The sequence below is a fragment of the Solanum stenotomum genome, chromosome 6, assembly GCF_019186545.1.
Source record: "Solanum stenotomum isolate F172 chromosome 6, ASM1918654v1, whole genome shotgun sequence".
NCBI classification, from domain to species: domain Eukaryota; kingdom Viridiplantae; phylum Streptophyta; class Magnoliopsida; order Solanales; family Solanaceae; genus Solanum; species Solanum stenotomum.
In genome coordinates, this window is record NC_064287.1 from 5,009,994 (window position 1) to 5,035,069 (window position 25,076).

General features: G+C 34.8%; 3 protein-coding genes across 3 annotated transcripts; all 3 read right to left on the minus strand.

Moving 5' to 3' along the window:
- Positions 1-9,544: 9,544 nt before the first annotated feature.
- On the minus strand, positions 9,545-12,026 carry LOC125868411 (uncharacterized). Its single transcript, XM_049549068.1, has 2 exons — positions 10,528-12,026; positions 9,545-10,241 (listed from the first exon to the last, which is right to left on the minus strand). The coding sequence occupies exons 1-2, from the start codon at positions 12,024-12,026 to the stop codon at positions 9,545-9,547; spliced, it is 2,196 nt and encodes a 731-aa protein (XP_049405025.1).
- A 9,021-nt stretch (positions 12,027-21,047) lies between these two features.
- Positions 21,048-21,614, minus strand: LOC125868412 (uncharacterized). The gene is made up of 2 exons (XM_049549069.1): positions 21,459-21,614; positions 21,048-21,287 (listed from the first exon to the last, which is right to left on the minus strand). The coding sequence occupies exons 1-2, from the start codon at positions 21,612-21,614 to the stop codon at positions 21,048-21,050; spliced, it is 396 nt and encodes a 131-aa protein (XP_049405026.1).
- Positions 21,615-22,021: 407 nt separating this feature from the next.
- On the minus strand, positions 22,022-22,567 carry LOC125868413 (uncharacterized). The gene has a single exon (XM_049549070.1). The coding sequence runs from the start codon at positions 22,565-22,567 to the stop codon at positions 22,022-22,024; it is 546 nt and encodes a 181-aa protein (XP_049405027.1).
- Positions 22,568-25,076: the final 2,509 nt, after the last annotated feature.

Consider the following 25,076-nt stretch of genomic DNA (forward strand, 5'->3'; position numbering starts at 1 on the left):
AAAAAAAAAAAAAAAAAAGTTCCGAACCGGACCGGAACCGGGACTAACCAGACCGGGACGGACCGGTAAATCCCGGTTTCCGTCCCGTTACCCCTCCCGGACCGGAACAAGTCCGGATATAATCAGCACTATCCGGAACCGAGACGGAACCGTTAACGAACCGGAACCGGTACCGGTACCTCCCGGTTCCGTTGCCACCCTTAATTGCAGGTAATGTTAGGGGCAAAAGATTGCGTTAAGATTCAATGGATATATATCTAAATAAAATTCCTTCTATGTCGACAAGCCCCTAGTTAAATGTTCCTATTCAGGATACACATAATGGATCCCAGTCGTTTAGAACATTTTCAATGTTTTTTTTAAAAAAGTTTTTTCTTTTTCAGGAGTTGTACTCTCTTAAGAAATAAAATTTTAATTTTAATTTAGTCTTTACACCATAGTAGAAGTTCTTTCAATTGTAACAAATACAAAATGCTATGCATGGATAAACTAAAAAATATTACAAACTATACTTCTACTTTTTATGCCTTTCTTTTTCTTCATGATTCCACATTCTAATGTCCAAGCATAGAGAATAATTTAATGTTATTACACAAATTATAGTTTTATCCATTTCATGTCCCAAGAACATTGAAGTTCCTCTATACAATGTAAATTTAAAGATCGAATGAATTTAAGAAGTTGTGTTAGCAATCTTTCGAATTAATTTTTTTTGAAAAATAAAGAGAAAGAGAAAGAAGTAGTAACGAATGTATATTAGAGCTTGAAAATAGGATCAAGTCGTATTAAAGGGGGGTCAAAACAAGTCGAATCAATGAACGAGATAACTCATTCGGAGATTGTTTTGTTGATGTAAGAAGTTATTCCACACTCACAAAAGAAAACCTTAGATAATTGCAATTAGCCTTAGTTCAATTGTATAAGGAATTTATTGGGTTTAAGCAAGGTGTGAATGAGAAATTGGGAAATGTGGGGAGCCAATTTGGAGGAAAATGAAAAGTCACTTCTCCCATATTGATAGAAGAAAGGAATTGTTTGTCCTTATATTAGGAAACACTTCCTTTAGCTTATAAAGAGTTAAGTATAGGGTGCCCCCCGCCGTCGTGATTGGTTGATAATTTTTTAGGCAAAATTTATTTAATAGTCGAGATTGAAGTTCACTTGGAAATGACCTATCTTTTCTAAACATGTATGTTCACACCTAAAGATGGCTATAAATAGAGAGGATTTCTCTCATTACTGCTACTTCTTTAATGATTAATTCGTTTTATTTTTTTTGAACATGTATGTTCACACCTATAGATGGCTATCAATAGAGAGATTTTCTCTCATTACCGCTACTTTTTTAATAGTTAATTAGTTTTATCTTGGGAGGAATTAATCTACAACATAATGTACTTGAGAGGATTAAATTTCTTAAGAATACACCGTGGATTCTGTGGACTCGGATTATTTTATTTTCTGTTTTATTTAAAAATATATGTACAAGGAAAAAATGACTGAGTTTTCGAAAAATCGATTAAGCTTATAGTTTAAGCGAAATCGAGTTTCCAAAAGAACAGAGTTGCCACTTAATTTTTAATAAAAATCAAGAAAGAATTAAAGGTTTTCAAAAGATTTAAACAGATAAAATTCATTGAAAATAAAAGGGTTCGAAGTTCAATGTACATTCCGAGAAGGTATTAGGCCCTCGGAATGCCCGCTAACTCGCGGTTGACCGGCGATTTGACCAAAATGATTTTGACTAATTTTGAAATTTTAATTAGAGTAAGAGAATTCACTTATTTTGACTAATTATTTTTAGAATTTAACTAAGTAAAGAACTCACGACTTTGACTAATTTTGAAAGTTTAACAAAGTAAATAACTCATTTATTTTAACTAATTATTTTTTTGAAATTTAAATTAAGTAAAAAGAGCTCATTTATTTTAACTTTTTTTTTATTACTATTATTATTTTTATCACTTTATTTATCTTAAGGGGGAATAAACTAAAGGGGAGTAACTTATAAAGTGCAAGTCGAATTTAAAGAGTATAAGTGGAATTAAGTGGAAATAAAAATATAAATATGTTTAAACTAAGTATAAGAAAAGAAGAAATGATTTCTCTCGGGGAATTTAATTAAATAATAACCAAACGCGAAAGAGTTAGTCAACATAAATATAAATAAATATAAGGGAGAAGAAGATCAAATTCGGGCTTTTGGCCCAAGTTCGTGAACCTGTCCTAATACTAAAAATACCCAATCATGGGTTTGGGCCTATTTAAATCCCAACTTTTTTGCTGGACACCTCTCAGGCCCATTTTCGCTGTTGGACCTGTTGACAATTTCCTTGGGCCTATTTCTTTTTAAAGCTTTAAGAAAGCCATATACACTAAGTGTATATCAATGTATATGGAATGATTTTTCAATCCAAATCTCCACATTTGTTCATGTGTATTCACCGTTAGACCTGTACACCTATATTTTTGCATTTTTTTCAGCCTGTAATTCCAATTTTCCACCTGTATGTCATCGTATATTTGCATATATTTTGCATATTCCCCTGTATACAACATGATACAGCCTGCTTTTGGGGTTTCGAGGGACCTGTTTCAGCTTCTTTTTTAACCGAATATGTGAGGATGACCCGAAACGACGCAAGGATATACGAGAGTGGAGTCCAAAGTGAACTCGGATTGGTATCACATGCAATGATAACAAAATGAAAGATTAGCACTTGGGAGCATGCAAATTATTTTGAGTTTAAAATTAACCTCAAGTTTTGCAAAAAAGAAGAACAAATAAGGAACGGTAAATTATTAGAGGAGACAGTAGCTTTCACATGAGGAAAACAACAATAAGTAGCTATGAGGTTACATTCAAATTCAAACATTATGTATGACACGTTATTACTTCATTATTGAAGATGACCCACATGTGATAATATCAAAGAATGAACCTCCATAAGTACTTAAAAAAGATGGAAATAATTTCATTGACCTTTGGCCTTTCTTAAAGAGAGCATACAGTTAAATGCAAAATAATCGGGAATATGAGCCATAATTTTTCTAAAAATAAGATTCTGTCAGCATAAGTTATTATGATTGGAGAAAGGAAAATAGTTCATGCTTTTGTCAATACATGTAGGAACAAGACGCCACACTACATCATGGAAAGATTCCAGCTCGAACCAAATGGGAAGTCTTGACTAATTTATTACATACAAGGCCTAAGTATGTCTAACTCTCACGTAGATATAAAACAAAATTTCAGATTTAGAAGAGTCGAAACAATCCCAAAACAGGGAGTGTAAAGACACTAAAATGACCTCAGGATATAGACGTTTTGATTTTTCCTATTCAACTTGGACTATTCAAACATGCTTCGAATAGAAAATCGCAATCAGCCAACTCGAATATAAAGCCAACAAAAGAAAAGGAAATTTTAGCTAAGCCTCCAAAACTGGACCACAAAATCAACCAGGAACACACACGGTACACTGGTATCACCATCCAACTAATATTTGACAAACAAAACGGCCAGTGAATATATATTTTCAATATCGAAAATATCAACTCAAAAAAGGAAAATGGGGGGCGAAGAGAGTGCTATCGAGAAAGGCGTATTACCTTCTTCTGGGCAGCGATACTAGGACGAGAACGAGCTTGGAGAGCACGACTTCCAGCGACTGCTAGAGATTTTGATGAACGGTAAAATGTTGTGTTCGATGAAAGGGAAACAAAACCTGAACACTCTCTATAATATTTGCGGGTTTTTTTTTTGGGTCTATCTCTTGCCTCAGAGGAACCTCTGTATTTCAACGGACCCTTTCCTTTGTATCAGCTCAAAAAAAAATAATTAAATTCGCCCTCCTCCTTCACAGTGAACAGGAAACGATTATATATAGAAGGGAATCACTAGGGTTCCGAATTTAGGAGGGAAAATGTCCGAAATCCAGATAGAAAGGGTCCAATTCAAAAATCAAACTCCCAAAATCTTTCACCATTTTGGGGAGACAACTTTTCCTGAAGCTTTAACTCCATGCCGGAAGAGGAAAGGGGGAGGCGAACGAACTCGATCAATTCACTTGTCCTTGAGATGCTACGTGTATTGATCTCACGATGCAAGGACAAAAGTGAAAGCTGTTTGTCACGCTGGGCTGCTGCTATCGTACCAATTTGTTGCTATTTTTCTTTGACGCCGTGAGATTGGCGTTGTACTGTAGCTGAAGATGTTGTTGTTGTTCTGGAGGAAAAATGAGGTAAGAATGCCTCACAAGTCTCCAATTAAAAAAAAGGGACAAGTGGGGCCTCTTCATCTTTTCCTCAATTTAATTTAACTCTTAATTAATATATTAGACCAAATTAGTATTTTTAAAACTTAGGAGACTTTATTTTAAATTGTGAAGCATATTAAAACCTTTTAATTTATTCAATTTTCTTTTTAAAACTGAAGTTACAGGGGAACGTTGGAATGCAAGAACGGGACTTTTTTTTTTCAAAAAAAAAAATTTCTTCTTCATCTTCAAAATCATCAAATCTTCTTTGAGTTTGTTGTGTTTTTCTTTTCAATCAGTAGCTTCTAATACAAGGTAAATCTTCTTCTCTTTTCTATTTCAAAGGATAAAATTAGGGTTTAATAAAGAAGAAAATCATCATCATCTTGCTATTATATTTTTTTGTTTTTTTACATTATATTTATTCCGTTTGAACTTGAAATTAACTCAAAAGAGCATTTTTGATAAGTATAAAAAATATTTTGTGTCCATTCTTCAGCTGGGTTTAGTGAATTCAATTTAGTTGTTTCAGCCAACAACTTAAGTAGTTGTTTGGACAACTACTGAAGTTGTTTATAGAAATAACTTTATATTTTTGTTAATACAGAAATTGTCCAACAACTTCCTGTAGTTGTCCGACGATTCAGAAGTTGTCCCAACAACTACTGCAGTTGTTAGACAATTGTGTTTAATTGTTGGTCAACTCATTAGTTGTAGGACAAATAATTTAATTATTGATCTATAATGTACCACTATTGCTCCTTTTCTGCTGATCCTATTCAGTTAATTTCTTACTATTTACTATTTTTTAACTATTTTAGTGTAGTTATAATGCTTCAATATAAGAGGAAGAGAACTGGAACATCTTCATCCAATCCAAATGCTAAAGAAAATGCTGAGAGCTTAACTGCTGCTAGAAAAAGAGGTACCACAACACTTCAAAGTATCGGTGGACAACCATCTGGAGAAGAAAAAAGTGATCAAAGTAGTGACGATCAATCTAGTGAAATGAAAAAAAAATAGTAAGAATAACAGTGACCTATCAGGTGAAGAAAAAAGTGATGAAAATAGCAACGAAAATTCAAGAGGATAGAAAAAAGATGGTGAGAGTCATGGAGATGAATCAAGTAGAGAGGAACAAAGCGAAGAAAGTGAAAGTGAACAATCGGATGAAAAAGAAGAAGAAGGTATTGAATCCTCTCCAAATTATGTGAAAATCATTTTCAATGATAAGTATAAGTTTAAGACCCACTTGAGTGTGTCTGGGTCTTATGATTCAAGAATCAATGCGAGAGTTGGTTTTGGAGCTCAATTTGTTGAGTTTAGAAAGATTTTAATCGCACAAAAAATTGAAAATGATTTAAAAAAATCTTGTTTTGGTCACTTTTTGAAGTTGGATCAATCTGTAGCAGTACAACTTCCAATGAAGTTAGTACATGACCTTTGTCTTCGTCGTATATTTTCTGAAAAGAAAAAAGAGGTTTGGATTGATTATAATGGTTTGCCTCTTTGTTTTGGCATTAATGAATTCGCTATTATGACTGGACTTCGGTGTCATTCCCTACCTCCTCTAAGTCAACAATTAGCGAAAATTTGAAAAGAAGGTGAAATTTTGGTTGATCTGGTGGGTCAATCTGCAAATGCTGTTGTACTCATAGAAAGATGAGTGATCCATGCTTAACCAAAAAGCAAAAGCTTGCTATTAGTATGGTTTGGTTTTTGCATTGTGTATTGTGTTCAAAAAGTGCAGAAAAGAAGATAGAAACTCATTGGCTAAAGATGGCATCCAAAAAAAGTGTGTTCAATTCATATCCATGGGGTCGAGTTAGCTTTGATCTTACCATTAGCTATCTTTTGAAAGAGCTAGATTCAATCAAATCTCAGTATAATGTTCATGGATGTCCGTGGGCGTTCGCCGTAAGTAATTAAATTCATATTTTTATTTTATAATTTTTAGTTAAATTATTATTTGACTTTATTATCGATACTAAGCTATTTTTAATATTATATTGTAGGCTTGGGCGTTTGAAGCTATTTTGGCACTTGAATGATTGGCCAAGGATTCTTCACCTGAAAAATCAATTCCAAGAATGATTAAATGGATGGATGAAACACCTGCTTACAAGACAAATATAGATCCTATTTATCAGACAAAAGAACAAGTAAGATTATATCTACATAATATTAGTAGTCATGTTATGCAAAAGTTAAATAAGTAGTGTAATTATTGGACAACTGAACTTGTTGTTCTGTCAACTATTCAAGGTGTCCAACAATAGTAAAAGTTGTAAACATACAACTTAGCTATTATTGTACAACTAAATTAGTTATTTCAAAAATACTATATATCTACATAATATTAATTGTGTTATGCAATATTGAAATACTACTGTAATTATAAGACAACTAAACTTGTTTCCACAACTACTTTAGTTGTCCAACAACAATAAAAGTGATTTCCACAATCACATATTACTGAAGTTGTAATTGGACAACTGATTCAGTTGTTTTTAAATTATGAATAACTTTTTTTGAAAAAATGCAGATGTAAAATCAGGTTGTTCACCCTTTTCTTTTTTCAACAAACATAGAGAAGTAACAAATTTATGTTCAAGATATTGAGTCATATGAAGATACTTCGGATCCAAAAATTGATGCTTTAAAAGAAGAGTTGGCACTTGTAACAGCTATAAAATTGAATATAACTGTTGTTGAAGAAGGTCTTGAGATAACTGGTGGAGAGAATAGTGTTGCGAGAAATTATGGAGTTGAGAGAGACGGTGATGGCCAGATTGCTTTGGATACTTGTAGATCTTTTGGTGGAGTAGGAAGAGATGAATCATATTTAGCTGATCTTGGTAGGGGAGAAGATACCACTGGTGTGATAAAAACAACAAATGTGAATGCCTTCAATATTGATTATTGCTGTAAATGTGAAACATGTTGTGATAAGTATGAAACTCTTTTGAATGAAGTAAAATCTTTGTCAACAAAGTTAGATGGACAGCAATCAAAGAGGATTATATATCCGAGCTATGCAAGAAAATCTCCTTATACTCCTGCGTTAAAAAGAAGGTTGGCCATGAATTCCAAAGCCAAGAATGCAATGAAGAGTAGATTGGAAGTGAATTTGTACAAACCTCTTGATGTGGAGAAAAGAGAGATCTTTAGTGTCTTCATTAGCAAAAAAGAAGAGGAAAGAAAAATGTATTTGAATGGTAGATTTAATTATCAGGACTTGGTGAGCATGACTGATCCATATTTTTTGTTCGAGTGCAAGGTAAATACTACTATATTTTTAATTTATACAATAATTTATTGATATTGAATTGACTCTCAACTTTATTTTGGCAGCAAGTTGATGAGATCTTGTCCCTTATGCGCAAGAGACAGATTTGGTATCCCAAGCACTATGACCAAACAGATCTTATTTTAGATCTAAATTTCTACAACACCTTGTATGATCAGTACAACAACTTGAGAGAGAAGAGTTTAGTGGATGGTGCTCCACCAATGCATGAGGCACTCACATCGTTTGAGATGGACGGTGACATACTCAAGTACTATAAGGGTGAAATGCCCTATCCACATGGCCGAAAGTGGAATGGAGCAAAAGGAATTTACACCGTGATGAACATAAAGAATACACACTTTATTGCACTTGAATTTTTTATGGAGAAGGGCTTGATTCAAGTTTATGATTGCAATATTCATATGTGTGATGAGCTGACTTTTCTTACATTGATTCAACCCATTCTCGAATTGTGGCCCAAACTACTCAAGCAGAGCGGGATGTTCAATCATTTGTCTGAAATTTTTTTGAATGATGCATGGTCATATGAGCGTCTAAAGAATGTGCCAAGTAGCAATTCTCGTGCGGCATGTGGACCATATGCCTGTGTTTTTATTGATCAGTTGCTTATTGGGACAAATATGAGCTGCGTTAACGACAATAAGGTGGATAATTTTAAGATGAAATATGTTGTTGTTGTGCTTGAGAAGGAATTAATTCCTTGAGAGAGTAGTTGTGTACAAAGTTGATTTTAGTACTTCATTGACAAAACATTTGGATCAATGAAATTATTGTGTTAGTTTTTGATGTAATTATTTCAGTATTTTGTGTTTTTGTTATCAACTACTTTAATTGTCTCTACAACTGCTTCAATCGTCCCTGTAAGTGCTTCAGTTGTTCGTACAACCGGTTCAATTGTTCCTACAACTACTTCAGTTGTTCGTACAACTGGTTCAATTGTTTCTACAACTAGTTTAGTTGTTCCTGCAACTGGTTTAGTTGTTCCTCCAATTCTTTAGTTGTTTTGCACAAAATTACGTAGTTTATACTTAATAATTCACAAAATAACTCGATCGATCTTTAATTTTTACTAAACTACTTATTTTATACTTAATAATCCACAACATAACTCGATCGATCTTTTATTTTTACTAAACGACTTAGTTTATACTTAATAATCCACAAATAACTCGATCGATCTTTAATTTTTACTAAACGACTTAGTTTATACTTAATAATCCACAAAATAACTCGATCAATCATTAATTTTTACTAAACAACTTAGTTTATACTTAAGAATTTACAAAATAACTCGATCGATCGTCAATTATTGTTAAATTACTTAGTTTATACTTAATAATTCACAAAATAACTCGATTGATCTTTAATTTTTACTAAACGACTTAGTTTATACTAATAATTCACAATATAACTCGATTGATCTTCAATTATTGTTAAACGACTTAGTTTATACTTAATAATTCACAAAATAACTCGATCGATATTCAATTATTGTTAAATTACTTAGTTTATACTTAATAATTCACAAAATAACTCGATTGATCGTTAATTTTTACTGAACGACTTAGTTTATACTAATAATTTACAAAATAACTCGATCGATCTTCAATTATTGTTAAATGACTTAGTTTATACTTAATAATTCACAAAATAACTCTATTGATCTTCAATATCAATGCGAAGTAACCTTAATAATTATAAAAATTGTCCCAACAACTATTAGAGTTGTTAGACAACTATGCGAAGTTGTTGGACAACTGTGAGAAGACGTTGGACAATTAAAAAGTTGTTGGAAAAACTAAAGCAGTTGTTTAATAATGTGCAATTAATTGAAAAACTTGACCCCTTCAACTGTATCCATTGTCCAACAACTTTTGAAGTTGTTGGTATACATCTAATAAAAATCTTAACTACATAATTGTTTGAACTAATCATAGCATCTGTAAATACATGTTATGCATACGATAATAACTCATGAAACTACACCATTACTTGTTCCTGCAACTTCATTCGATCTCATAGGACATGAAGTTTTTTTGTGGCCAAATCTTTTACATAGAGAGCATTTATTTCTTGTCTTTGAAACCACTTCTCCTATAGTAGGTACTCGTTTCAGCCGCTTCCTTCCCGGTTTAGTTTTCTTTTCAGGTGGAGGTATTATTCTCTCTAAAATTTCCAAAGGAAGATTCCAAAATTCTTCAGCTGGCACTGGATAGATTGGATCTGCATATGCAAGTATATATGACTCTACCATATAATACGGATAAGAGTACTCATAAATCATCTTGCCATATTCATCTCCAAATTTGTGTCTGAGCGCAGCCATAGCATGTTGACAGGGTATTTTATCCAAGTCAAACTCTCGACACGAACATATTTTACTTCGAAGATGGACCATTGCAATTCCATTGTCCGCGGTGACGCTGAATGTGTCTTCATCAATTTGATGGACCAATAATTTATTTCCCAGATTCTTATTAGCCATTATTTTAGTTTCAGCTGAAGGAACGAAAGTGGTTTTTAACTTGGCATATGCCATTCTTCTCTCATGAAATTTTTCCGACCATCTCTTGCTTATATCATTGAACAAGGCAATAATGGGAAATTCTCTTGCTTTATTGAACATTGCATTAACAGACTCAGCAATATTTGAGATCAATACATCATATCTGAAATATAAAAATTTAAAAATATCAAAAATTAAAGTACAAACTATTGCAGACTTTTAATATTTATTGTAGTTTTGAAAACAACTGTTTTTAATGTCCCACAACTTCTGCAGTTGTTGAAACAACTATGAAAGTTGTCCAACAACTATAATAATTGTTCCAACGATTATAATAATTGTCCTAACAACTACAATAATTGTTCGAACAACTATACTAATTATTCCAACAACTACAATAATTGTTAGAGACCTGCAATATTTATGTTTGAACTAGTAAGAAAGTTTACCTGTTTCCTGGAAAATATGCTCTACTCCATTTGTGAAACCCAACATTCTCAAGATAATCAGCGACCTCCGCATTGATAATTCGGATTTGTTCAAAATGGTCATGGAACACATCTCTCCGATATGCTTTTGTTGCATGGTAATAATGTCCAAGAAAAGTTCCACAATGAAAATTTTTACGGGCATTTTTACCAAGATGCCTTGTGCAACATCCATGGTATGCTTCAGAGTAAAATTTTGATAGTGTTTTTTCTATGCTTGGATGCCTATCAGAAATAAGGCACAACTCTGAAGTATCAGGGACTATGTCCAACAATTTCTCAAAAAAGTACTCATATGCGGCATCACATTCCTTATCTACTACACAAAATGCAACAGGAAAAACATGATTTTCTGTATCCTGTGCGACAGCAGACAACAAAACTCCATCGTAACGACCTCTTAAGAATGTTCCATCAATGGCTAAAACTTTTCTCATATGCACAAACCCCCTAATCCAAGCTCCATAAGATGCAAAAAAATATTTGAACCTTCCCTTGTGATCAAGCTTTAACGATGTCTTGCTTCCTTCATTTATAGTCATAAGCATATGACGATAACCATCTAGAACTGCATATCCGTGCTCTGGTGTCCCTCTTATCATAGCCTTTACTATCTCACTGCTTTTCCAACACTTCCAGTAACTAATCTTGCAGCCCAAATCTGCTTGCACTATATTTTTTATGTCTTTTGTGGAGGGACCTTTTCCATTCAAGTAATTAGGTTGTATGTATTCTGCAATGACATCTGCTGAGGCATGTGGATGATGACTTGTAAGGTGTTGTGCCCCACATGAGTGAATGTTGCGATACTTTGTAATTTCAAATCTATTACAACTTTTAAGTTTTGTAGCTCGCAACCACCAATCACAATTCTGATCTACACATCTAGCACAATACACATCTTTAGAACTCTTCACAGATTTGAATCTTTCATCTTTCTTCACGGAAGCAAGCTTCAACAATTTAGTTAATTCTTGCTTGTCCTTGAAAATTTTACCCTTATAAAAATCTGTGTCGTCATCATCTGTGTAACGGCTACCTTGTGTTGATATCGGATGTAGTGAAGCTTCCTCATTTATAGAAATATCCATTGTAACAGGATGCTCTTCATCATTTACAACTGAATTTGTAGTCTCTATAATCTTCTCAACCACATATATCCTTAAAATTGGCCTACTTTGATCATCCAAAAAAAATCGCAAATCAAGATCATTTCTTATTCTAGAAGGAGCTCCTTTTTGATTTTCAATAAAGCCAAGCATGTAACTAATAGAGAGATCATTTTTATCACAATCTAATTCAAACCTAGAAACAATGATGTCAACCAATTCATCGTACGTAACATTATCGTTTATCTTTATCGGTTCTGTCTCTCGGCCCTTCGAACGCCAAATATAACGAGTAGGATTCTCCACCCATTCACCATGTAAATCAACTCCTATTATTATATGGTCTTCCATAGAGGGAAACAATACCTGGAGACATCACAAGTAAGACATTCATCAAAGAACTGCAAAATTGCAAAAGAACATTGATTACTTGTTTTACATCTATTTAGTTACCTCACAACTATCAACAATTAGCATAAAAGTTTAGTAGCTTTGGAGACTGTTATAATTCTTCAATTATTTATTTCAACAATTAATACTTTGCCCACAATTATATTACTTGTCCTAAAAACTAATGCGTTGACCAACAACTGAACACAACTGACAAACAACTGCAATAGTTGTTGGGACAACTTCTATAATCATCCGATAACTACAGACAGTTGTTGGACAACTTCTATAATCGTCTGATAGCTACAGACTGTTGTTAGACAATTTCTATATGTGACAGAGATGTTTATTTATTTCTACAAACAGCTTCAGCAGTTGTCCAGACAACTACGAAAATTGTTGGCTGAAATAATCAAATTAGATTTAATAAACCTAGCTGAAGAATGGACACAAAGTAATTTTTATACTTATCAATAATGCTCTTTTGAGTTAATTTCAAGATCAAACGGAACCAATCCAATGCAAAAAGTTCAAAAATTTTTGGTATCCATTTTCACAAAATTTTCTTGATAGATCTTCTCATAAACCACATATATGCTTACAAATTAAGAATGATGAGGATGAAGAAAAAGAAGAAGAAGGGAATTGAGAAGCATACTTCAGCCTCGTTGAAGACTTGGTAGTTGTCTTTCAGGCTCGTTGTTGAAGACGCTGCAGGTGAGAAAAAAGTACCGCCTTTTTTCTTCTCATATATTTTAGTGAAATTTTAGGTATTTTGAGGTAAAAAATATAGGGTAAAAGTGTAAAAGTTAAAAGTTTGGGGCTGTTGAGGAAAGATTTTTTAATTTCATTAATATTAATTATATATTTGTCACTTCTACCTAATATTTAAAACTTGGAGGACTCCTACCTAATTAACAAACTACTTTGTCACTTTTAATACACTATTCCCGTTCTGGAGCTACTGTTGAAGTTTAATTAGGATTAGGATTTTGGGCCGGGTCAGGAGTAATAAAAGTGGGCTGGTTTATGTATTAGTTGGGAATGTTGGGCTACTGGAATTTGGATAGAGGGTGGAAATTTCATGGGCTGCTGGAAAAAATTAGAAAAGGGCCCAAATTTCTCTTACAAGTTGATCCAAAAGGAGGGACAAGAGATGATTATGTTAGAATGACCAAATGAGCTGTAAACTTAGCCATTCTTAAGTTTAAGATCTAACCAAATCGAGATTAATTGGTGAAATCGGTTAAAAAATTAAGTAGAATGAATTAGTATAATTAACTACGAGCTTTCTAATCTTAACGAAATAAAATAGTTAACTCAAATATAAACTAAATAATTTAAAATATAAACTATTATATAACTTAACTATTTAACCAAAATATTTAATTAAAACAAAATCCTTTTGAGACGATTTTCAAATAATCATAAAATATACTAATTATATATAATTATGTAAAACATATATATTATCTAAAAATTATAAAAAGTGACAAAACTTATTTAAAATAACCTGCAAACTATTTTTTTTTTGAAATTTATAAAAACTAATTATCTTAAATCATTTAAAATTGGAGAAGCTCAATGATCAATCTATGTTGGGGAGGGTCAAAATTGGGTGTCAACATTTTCTGTCTTTCAATTTCATCTTTTTTATTTCTGTTTTACTAACCTGAATACAAGAGATAACAAAATTGGAGTTCAAGACATGAAAATCTATCATAATTGAACAAAAGGAATTACGTAGCTTGGAATTATGGGAAGTTTAGCTAACTTCAAATCAAGTCAAACAAGGATTGAATTCATGAAAATTTTTGAACTAAATCTCGATTGGATTGGAGATACATAAATGAATATTCTTAACTTCAATAAAAAAATATTATATTGATGCTTTGAAGACTTATCACACATAGAGATTCCAGAGATAGAACAAGACCTATTCGAGAGTCGACCAATAGAATGATTCAACTAAAAATCATCAAGGAACAAGTTCATATCAAGAGTTTTCAATACAATTCTTGAGTTGTAATTGTTTTATTTAAAAATATGCTTTGACTGGTTTTAGAGTCGCCACTTAATTTTAAAGTAAAATTAGGAAAAATGCATAAGTACCCCCAACCTATGCCCAAAATCCCTGAGACACACCTAACCTTTACTAAGGTCCTATTACCCCCCCCCCCGAACTTATTTTATATATAATTTTCTACCCCTTTTCGGCCTACGTGACACTATCCTTGAAAAATTATCAACACGCGATGGGCCCACAAGATAGTGTCATGTAGGCCAAAAAGGGATAGAAAATTATATATAGGACCTTAGTAAAGGTTAGGTGTGTCTCTGAGATTTCGGGCATAGGTTGGGGGGGGGGGTACTTATGCATTTTCCCGTAAAATTAAGAAACCTGTTATTTTCAAAAGACTAAAACAGAAATCAAATGAAAACTTTAAAAGGGGTTCGGGGTTCTTATTAGTGTTCTAGGAAGGATTTTAAAGCATTTAGAACACCCGCTAATGCGGTAATCCGACAATTAATTATTTGACTAAAATAATTTAACTTAACTTGAATTGCAAAATTGAACTATTTTAGTCAAGACTATTTTTTAAAAAAAAAGGGAAAAGGAGAAGTATTGGGATATTATCTAAGTTAAACACTTTGATAGATTATATTTCAATATTATAGGACGTGAATATTTAATTAGTTATTTTTTAGAAGATTAGTTCAGAATGGCTATCTGTCGGAAAACTTAATAGTGATAAACTTAAGATTAATAGCAGGTATTTGACAAATAAACCAACACAATAAAGAAAGGAGGGAGAGAGATTTAGGCCCAAGTTTGGTTTTTTGTCCGCCTGGACCAATACTTGGGCCCATTTTCGTTTTGAGCTTTTGGCCCATTTGAGTCATTTATACCTGTCCTATTCTAACGTAATAGAAATATTTTCTATTTGGGCCTTAAGCCCAACCCAAGTCTTCCACGTGGCCTAAACTAACACAATAATAACAATTAAAATGACAAGTGCTTAGGCCCAAAAATAACAAAATACAACTTCTTTAAAAATAAAGGTGTTTTTTTTTTGGCCTAATCTCTTCAACTCCCGATATGCTCCGTATTCTTTCAACTCCGAGACCTGTTCGTCGATTTTTAGATAGCTGACTCGATGGAGGAGGAATTTGAGCCTTTATGGCTCTCATGAAATGCGGGACAAGGAAATAGGAGTTCATGGTGAACTCAGACAAATTTACATGCAAAATCAAAAGGGAATGAAAATTAGTATATTAGAAGGAAATGGAGAAAGAGATTGTCATATTTTATACCAAAATAAACGAAGAATTCACTTCCACGACATATTGGAAAAAAAAAAGATTTATGACAAATATGCCTTTAACACATAAAACAAAAGGGAAACTTTCAGTTCAAAGGAAATTAGATACTAAGAAAGCATGTCAAGTGTACTAATGAAAGAACGATAATATGAGGCCATTTTTAGCATAACAAATATGTTTTTGGCCATTAACCAAGTTAAGCTACATTTAGAATAATACGATCAACCCCAAGTTGCAGTGAAGTATATAAAAATATAAAAGGGACAAAGAATGCCTAGAATGAAACGATGACTAACAATATATCCTTAACAGTTGATTACCATTTTGGCAGGAGGAGTTGTCATGAATCATGTAAGCTAAATACGAAGTCCTAAACGAGTAACAACAAAAGGCATATTAAAGAAACGTGAAGAACAAATGACCAATTCGATATGATTTTGAAAAAAAATACCTACAAATTTAAGCAATAATAGTACATAAATTTAGCAAACATACTACATATGAGAATATACTGCAAGTGCACACAAAAACTTGGGCAAAACTTCAAAGACTAAAAATTAAAAAAAAATAAAAATGAGCAGGCCGACATGATGAGATAATCAGGAAAGAGAAGTGAGTATTAACTTTGACAACAAAATAAGGATTGAAGCGAACTGTGATTTAAACAATAATACGACTTCATATCTTATAAGTTTAACTATAGATGGTGAGCATTTTTCGACTAGGCATTTAGGCGGATAGAAACACCGACTCGAACCTAACATGTGTTGCTAAAGGCAAAATAATCATGGAACTTAAAAAAAGAAACGAAGAGAACAAACTAATAAGTCAACGAACCATGGACAAGACAACATACAAGTTACTACTCATTAACTAATTAAGAAAATTCTGCTCCTATTTTTTTAAAAGAAAACGACGTTAAAAGACCAAAAGAAGGGTCACAATGGCAACCAACGAAAATTATTTCGTCCATCCTACCTAATATTAAACCAAACGAGTAATAAGCAATGGAGACAAAGCCGATAAAACACAAGAATAAAATAAAAATAACAATAAAGGATTAGAGTTCAATGATTCACAGAACTTTCAGCCTTAAATTACTAGAAAAAACTCATTTTTTAATCTTAAACAACTAAAATACATTGATTCAAAACCAAACACCTTTCAACAGACAAAGTCATGAACAAAGAAGAGAACGAGGCGATCTTTTAAAAGGAAGGAGACAGACCAACATATCATCTCATTTCCCACCCAAACAGAATAAGTTTACCTTTAGTGGTGCAACGATCCGAGACGACGAGCTTAGGTGCTAGGAACGAGTTCCACCACATAATCACGAACGGAGTGGCAAGCGAGGGGCCTAGTTTACTCTTCCTCGAATGTATTTTTATGTGTAATTTTGTGACTATTCGCTTAGCTTTTCCTCTTCCTTCGTAAATAATTTTTCCAACTCCAAAATCTCTCCCCTTTCACAGTGAATAAAAGAAAATATATAGAAGGGAAAAGTAGGTTTCAAAAATGGGGGGAAAGGGATCAAAAAAGGACAGAAACGAGGGCCCAAATTCGAAATTCAAACCTCCCCAAATCTTTCACCATTTCGGACAAACACCCTTTTCTATCAAGTTTCGTCCCATTCCGGAAGAGGAAATGGGACAACCACGTGCTGCTGCCTGTTGCGATTCGTACAAGTTGGAGAGAGGCGTGAAGGAAGAGGACAAGGAAGAGCAGAGTACTTTGCATTTCTCGCTGCTTTCTGTCTATCTCCATTTGGAGTCATTTGAAAACCAACATTATTTGATTGTCGTTGTAGCGTGTTGATGGCGCCATTTTGATATGGCGTGAACATGCCATCTGCTTCTGTGTATTGACGCCGCCTGAGTGCCGTTTGAACGAAACGTGGCCCTGTCGTTTACTGGAAACGCTGATGTTGGCATTTTGAGACGCTGATGTCGCTTCTGGGTTTTCTTTGTTGAAATTTGAGTGGGCCGGGTCGGATGTTTTGGAATTGGGTTGGAGGAATTGTTTTTGCTTATGCAGCTGCTGAAAATTGCACTGCTGATGGGCCTGGGTCGGCTAGAATTAGGAGGAAAGTTGGAATTGAAAACGGATTGGGGTGAGGGAAGAGAAAATGGGCCGCTGGGAATGGAAGGGTTGCTGGAAATTTAAAGGAAGACCCAAAATTTAGTCTTAAAGTGGGTTTGAGCAAAAGGTTAGATTAGGCTAAAATTGTAATTAGATAATGGCCTAAATAAAGTTCAAAGGTAACCAAATCGAAATTAATCGATGAATTTGGTCGAACCTTAAATAAAATGAATTAATACAAATTAATTAATGAGCTTCTCAATCTTAACAAAATAAGATAATTAATTTAATTATAAACCAATTATTTTTTAAAATTAAACATAATTTAAACTAAACTAATTTTAATAGAATATTTAAAATAAACCCTTTTGAAATGGTTTTCAAATATTTATGAAATATACCAATTATATCTATAAATTTATATGAAATATATTTACCATTTATAAATTATGAAAATCGACTAAGATCACTTAAAATGACTTTGAAAAATAATTGAATTTTATAAAACTAATTATTCTAAATCGTTTGGAAATTGAGAAGCTCGAAAATTAATTATTATCGGGGGGAGGGGGGGTCAAAATTGGGTGTCAACAATTGTCCCTCGTTTTACTCGGATTAATGCAAGAAGTTAGTGAAAAATGAAATTGACTAATCCAATTTTGACCGACCATGTCCTCATCTTTTGGAAAAGGAATTTGGTACGGACTTTAGGAATTATGGCCGAACCCCGAAAGTGGGTTTCCTACGTATCTCAGGCTATATGAGAATTTAGGCCACTTGTAGTTCGATACGCTTGATTTAACGCACGATTCTGAAAGAATTCACAATTCATCCCGATATCAAATTATGGAAAGACCAAAATGGTCGAGAATAAGATTAAGAGCAAATGTTGGAATATAGCCGAGTTTTCAACATTGATCCCGCCTACATATTCCTCAACCTAGGAAATCAGGCTGCTTGTAGTTCGACTCAATCGGTTGAAAATGAGATCTCTTATGCTAAGATATCATTCGATTTCGGAAGAGTGACAAATCATTCGAGTACAAAAAAGAGGCTTTCAACCTCTTAGCCATAAATGTGGCATGCTTCACACTCATAATTAAGAACTTACACAGACATAATTTCCAAAGCTCTTGGTGCATTGTTACTCAGATTGGAAAGATGCCTCCGGTGGAGACCAACATTTCTGGATGCGAAACTGAAACCAACAAACCCAAAGATAAACCCACATGCCTTCTGATAGGGGTTTGGTTTGATTGTGGTGGAACTCATTTTTCTGCTCGCGTCCTAAGAGTTTGGCACTCCTCTTTTGACTGTGTCCCAGTTCGCTGCTAAGAAAAGTTGCACGTTGTGCTGCATCCTTTTTAATGTCGTCCTCACCTGTGGTTTGTTTTGAGAATTCATCCTCCCGGATGCTCTCGATAAAGACTAAGATAAAACTCATTAGCATAAAAATGCAATTCAAATGGAAAGATAGTGTCTTTTACCGTGTGACACTTGACTTCTCTCCTTGAACATTGACGTCAACTTAATTGGGTTTGATGTAAAGCAAATAAAGCTTGTAAATTATATTTGCAATATAATCTTCAATGTACTCTTCTTTTGATGTCGAAGCAATAAAGTAGGCTGATGTAATATGTTGATAGTTTCTCTTGACGTCGTTGTTGACGGTTCTCTTAAAATATTCTTGCAAACGACAATGATGTTGATTTTCTCGCGATACATGGTTTCCTTCCTCGCGATGCATGAATCTTTCTCTTGCGATGCATGACTCTTTATCTGCGATGTATGATTCTTCATCTTGCAATACATGGTTTCCTTCTCTGGCTATACATGATTTATTTCTCTTGCTATGCATGACTTATTCTCTTACTATGCTTGACTCTTTCTCTTGCTATGCATGAATCTTTCTCTCACTATGCATGACTCTTTTCCCGCGATGCATGAATCTTCTCTTGCAGTGCATGAATATTTTCTTTCTATGCATGAATCTCGTCTTGCAATGCGTGAATCTTCTCTTGCAATGCATGAATTTTTTTCCGCGATGCATGACCTCTTTCTCAGGCTGCATAAATCTCTTTCTCGCGATGCATGAATCTTTCTCTTGCAATGCATTAGTCTCTTTTCTTGCAATGCATGAATTTTTTATGATGCCTCCCTGATACCGAACAAAGATGATGCTTCACCGAAGAACATAAGTGATCTTCTGGGTATCTTTTGGATGGCGATATAGTCTCAATCGACAATATAAGTAAAAATGACTCTAAGAGTAATGATATCATTTCATTTGACAATAAGATGTAAATGACTCTCCGGGTAGTACTATTATCATGTTCGATAATATGATTTAGATAATGTCCTCCAAGTATCTTTAGTTGCTGGAAAATAAATAAAAATTTCTTTCTTCGAGATTTTCCTTTGTTCCATTTTCGAACATAATTTAATATTCGTTATGGACCTCGCCTTGTTGAGAATTTGAATAATGCTATTCATATTCTCAATTCTTTGTCATAAGAAGCCTAAAATATTTCCTGTATCCACAAAAAAAAATTGTCAATTTTGAGAAGCTCTCCGCCCTTTTGACTTCTCCATATTAATTGAGTGGAGGTATATGCTGATTTTGAGGTAAACCTATAAACCTGCATCCGCAGAAAAATTGTTAGTTTTTTTAAAAAATGAATTGATCTGTGTCGATCTCTTCAGTTGTCTGCTCCTTGTATTACTATCTCCGGTTGACTTCTCCGATCTCCCGCCTCTTGATAGATAAGACAAAATATTTTTATGCAAAAATAATTAGAACATGAAGGAAAAACTTTTAAGGAAAATAGATTTTCAAAAGTAATGTTTGGAAAAAGTTACTGCCAAGTGTCATGTCACGTCAAGTTTAATGAATGCCATTTGGAGGTGATGTCTCGAGATCTATCTGATTATTTGCTGGGAAGTATTCAAAGTTGCTCTAAATTTCCAATAAACCCTGTTGAAATTTTGAGGTCATCCTCAAAATTTCTATCCCAGTTAACTGCCTTGGCTTATCTCGAACTATTGGTGAGCAAATCACGGAATTTTTGAAATCTTCTCAAAAATTTTGTCCCAATTGCAAATCTCAAAGTAACTTTAGTCTTGGTTTGTTGAAAAGATCTTCTTCTTGAGAATTTTTGAGTCCCTCTCAAAAGTTATGTACCAGTTTCTATCGTAAAGAAAAAATATAAATTTTACTAGAGGTATGACCGAACCATTGTGGCGCCTACGTATCCCATCGACGCAGGAATCAGGTCAAACGTAGTTCCCCCGAGGAATAACAGAAATAGGAAATTTACAAAGAAACTGATCGAGGCCGACATAGGCCGCCTACGTATCTCATTCTTGAGAATTCAGGTCGAACGTAGTTCAAATACAAAAGAAAATATGGAAAATATATAAAGGGGTGACCGAAGCCGACATAGGCCGCTTACGTATCTCATCCTTGAGAATTTAGGTCAGACGTAGTTCATTACAAAATGGGTAAAATTTTAAACGAAGCGAATACAAGCAAACAAAATGATTACAAGGAAATGACAAGAAATACAAACAAAAACTTCACACATAATATCTCTTGCCAGCATCTAAGTTGATTGGTTTCGGCCATTCAATGTCATCCATCTCCGACAGAACCAAGACACCTTCAGATAATACTGTGCGAACCATGTAGGGTCCTTGCCAATTTGGTGCAAATTTCTCTTTATATTCATTCTGGTGAGGGAAAATGCGTTTGAGAACCAATTGACCAATTTCAAATATCCTGGCTCTTACTTTCTTGTGGAAAGCACGAATCATTCTCTATTGATACAGTTGCCCATGACAAACAATAACCATTCTCTTCTCATCAATCAATGTTAACTGATCAATCTGCTTGTGAACCCATTCAACATTACTCAATTCAGCTTCTTGAATGATTCTCAATGAAGGTATTTCAACTTCTGCAGGTATAGCTGCTTCTGTTCCATATACTAGCAAATATGGAGTAGCTCCAGTCGACGTTCTGACAGTCTTTCTGTAACCCAACAAAGCATATGGCAACATCTCGTGCCAACCATTATGATTGTCAATCATTTTCCTCAGAATCTTCTTTATGTTTTTGTTGGCAGCTTCTACAGCTCCATTCATTTGGGGACGATAAACGGTCAAATTTCGGTGAGTAATCTTGAATTGTTCGCATATCTCTCTCATCAAATGACTGTTGAGATTCGCTCAATTATTAGTAATGATGGATTCTGGTACACTGAACCTACATATCAAATTATTGCGAGCGAAATCAACTATAACTTTCTTGGTCACCGACTTATACGAATGTGCTTCCACCCACTTGGTGAAGTAGTCAATGGCAACCAAAATGAATCTGTGTCTGTTAGAGGCGGCTGGCTCTATCGGACCAATGACGTCCATGCCCCAAGCTACAAACAACCAAGGTGAACTCATATTATTGAGTTTGTGAGGCGGCAGTCGAATCAAATCGCCATGCACTTGACATTTATGACATTTCTGCACAAACTTGCAACAATCATGCTCCATAGTCATCCAAAAATAACCAGCCTAGAGGACCTCCTATCCAAAGTGAGCCCATTCATGTGAGTACCACAAACTCCAGCATGTATTTGTTCTAGAAGCTTGGCAGCTTCACTAGCGTCAACACATCTGAGAAGACTTAAATCTGTAGTCCTTCTATAAAGGATTTCCCCACTTGCAAAGAAATTGAGGGTCATACGGCGTATCGACTTCTTCTTGTTGAATGTTGCATTATCAGGATAAGTTCCGGTCTCCAAGTACTTCTTGATGTCAAAATACCAAGGTAAACCGTCTGGTTCCGCTTCAACATGTGAACAATGGACAGGCTGCTTAATCATTGAGGTAATGGTGGCAAGGGCATCAGCCAACTCATTTTGCATCCTGGGAGTGTGTCTGAATTCGATCTTGCGAAATCTCTTACACAACTTCTGTACATACCGTACATACGGTGTGATCTTCGGGTTATTCACGGCCCATTCTCTTTGAACATGATGAATCAATAAATCTGAATCTCCAATAACCAGAAGCTTATGAACATTCATATCCATGGCCATCCTGAGACCTAGGATGAAAGCTTTATACTCAGCCATATTGTTTGTGCAATCAAATCGGAGTTGGCCGCCATAGGATAGTGTTGACCAGATTCTGATACTAAGGCCGCTCTGATACCTTTCCCTTGGTGGTTTGCCGCTCCATCAAAGAACACTCTCCAACTAGGGTATGCTTCAGAAATATCTTCACCCACAAACGCTACTTCTTCATCGGGAAAATAAGTTTTGAGCGGTTCATACTCTTCATCAATTGGATTATCCACAAGATGATCAGTCAAGGCAAGTGCTTTTATCGCCTTCTGAGTCATATACACAATATAAAACTCACTTAAAAGCATCTGTCATTTAGCCAACTTCCCGGTTGGCATTGCTTTATGGAAAATATACTCTAACAAGTCCATCCTGGAAATAAGGTATGTGGTATAAGAAGACAAATAATGTCTCAACATTTGAGCAATCCAAGTCAAAGTACAACATGTCCTCTCCAGAAGAGTGTAACGAGCCTCATATGGAGTGAATTTCTTGCTCAGGTAATAGATGGCTCGCTCCTTCTTCCCAGTCTCATCATGTTGACCAAGCACACATCCAAATGCGTTTTCTGAGATCAATAAATATAGCAACAATGGACTCCCTTTTTACGGAGAAACCAACACCGGTGGATTGGACAAATAGTTCTTGATGACATCAAAAGCAGTCTGACATTCTCTGGTCTACTTGGTCAAGGCATCTTTTTTCAACAACTTGAAAATGGGCTCACACACCACGGTGGACTGAGCTATAAACCGACTGATTTAGTTCAACCTTCCCAGGAAACTCATCACCTCTTTCTTGGTCTTCGGAGGAGGTAATTCTTGAATCGCTTTGATCTTGGAAGGGTCAAGCTCAATGCCCCTTCTGCGAACTATGAATCCCAACAATTTTCTAGCTGGCACTCCAAAAGCACACTTGACGGGATTTAACTTCAAATTGTATCGGCATAGAAAATCAAGGAATTTCCTCAAGTGAGTCAAGTGTTTAGAACTCTCGTGGGAGTTGATTATGACATCATCTACATACACCTCGATCTCCTTGTAAATCATATCTTGAAAGATGGTCGTCATAGCCCTTATGTAAGTAGCACCGACATTTTTTAGACCAAACGGCATCACCGATATTGATATACACCCAAGGCATAATGAAAGCTGTCTTTTCTGCATCCTCTTCGTCCATCAGGATTTGGTGGTAACCTGCATAACAATCGACAAATGCCTGTATCTCATGCTTAGCACAGTTATCAATGAGAATGTGGATGTTTGGCAATGGAAAATTATCCTTCGAGATTGCTTTGTTGAGATATTTATAGTTAACACAAATTCTGATCTTTCCATCTTTCTTGGCAACCGGAACAACGTTGGCTAACCAAGTCGGATATTGCGTCACTTCCACCACTTGAGATTCGATCTGCTTGGTAATCTCATCTTTGATCTTTAAACTCAACTCAGGCTTGAACTTCCGAGTCTTTTGTTTTATTGGATTGAATTCTGGATTAATCAACAACTTATGGGACACCATATTCGTACTCAGCCCAGGCATATCTCTGTATCCTCATCTCCGAGATTCACAGTTTCAGTTTCTTCTAAATTCAGCTTGTGTTGATTCTGAAATTGTCAAAACTCTTCGGCAACATGTTCGGGTACCTCATTTTCTTCTTCATATTCCTCGCACTCATCATCACCCGCCTCATTTTTTTCACTCGGTTCATGACATGACATGACATTGACAAGTTTTAAATTAATATTACTGAAATTATAAACAAACAAAGTTAGGCAAGTAAAATATAAACAGGTAAGTATACAAGTTTTCGATAAAAAAGGCTTCTTTTAGGTTGAAAAACAAGAACAAACTTTGGCCACGGCCAAGGGCCATTTTGCCTTTTTAAACATCACAAAGGAATTTAAAAACTTCAAACAAATAAAAGTTGCATAAAGGGTGGGTCTCGGGGCTTTTCCGGACTACCACCGATTTTAAAAACAAACAAAAACACATGTCTTTTCTACCCAGATGAGCAGGAAATCAAGAGTGGTGTGGAGGTCCAATTTTGCAATTGCTCCTCCGGTTTTGCGTCACATATGCCTGATGTCCCAGCTTTATCCTTCATGACTGCGTCAATCTCTTCAAAAAGGCCCCATATTCCTTCCCCGAGAGCACCATTGTCGAAATACTCTCGTACTGGAAATGATTGGTATAAATGAGGAATTGGCATGGACAATGCTTGATCAACACTCGGCGGGACATACCCCAAACCAAACTTTTCTCCTTCAGCGGGAATTTGGATAGGTTCGACAATTCCTTGACAATGTTTCCCCAATCCAAAACCTGGTTTGAAACCATTCTGTAGCAATCATCTTGTATACATAAGGCATAGGGGGCTGCGAAGCCAAATCATCACCGGTGGCATTTACCAGCTCTACCGTGTAGAAATCGTAACCTCGGGAAACCTCATCAATGATCGACGCATACCCATCAGAATGAC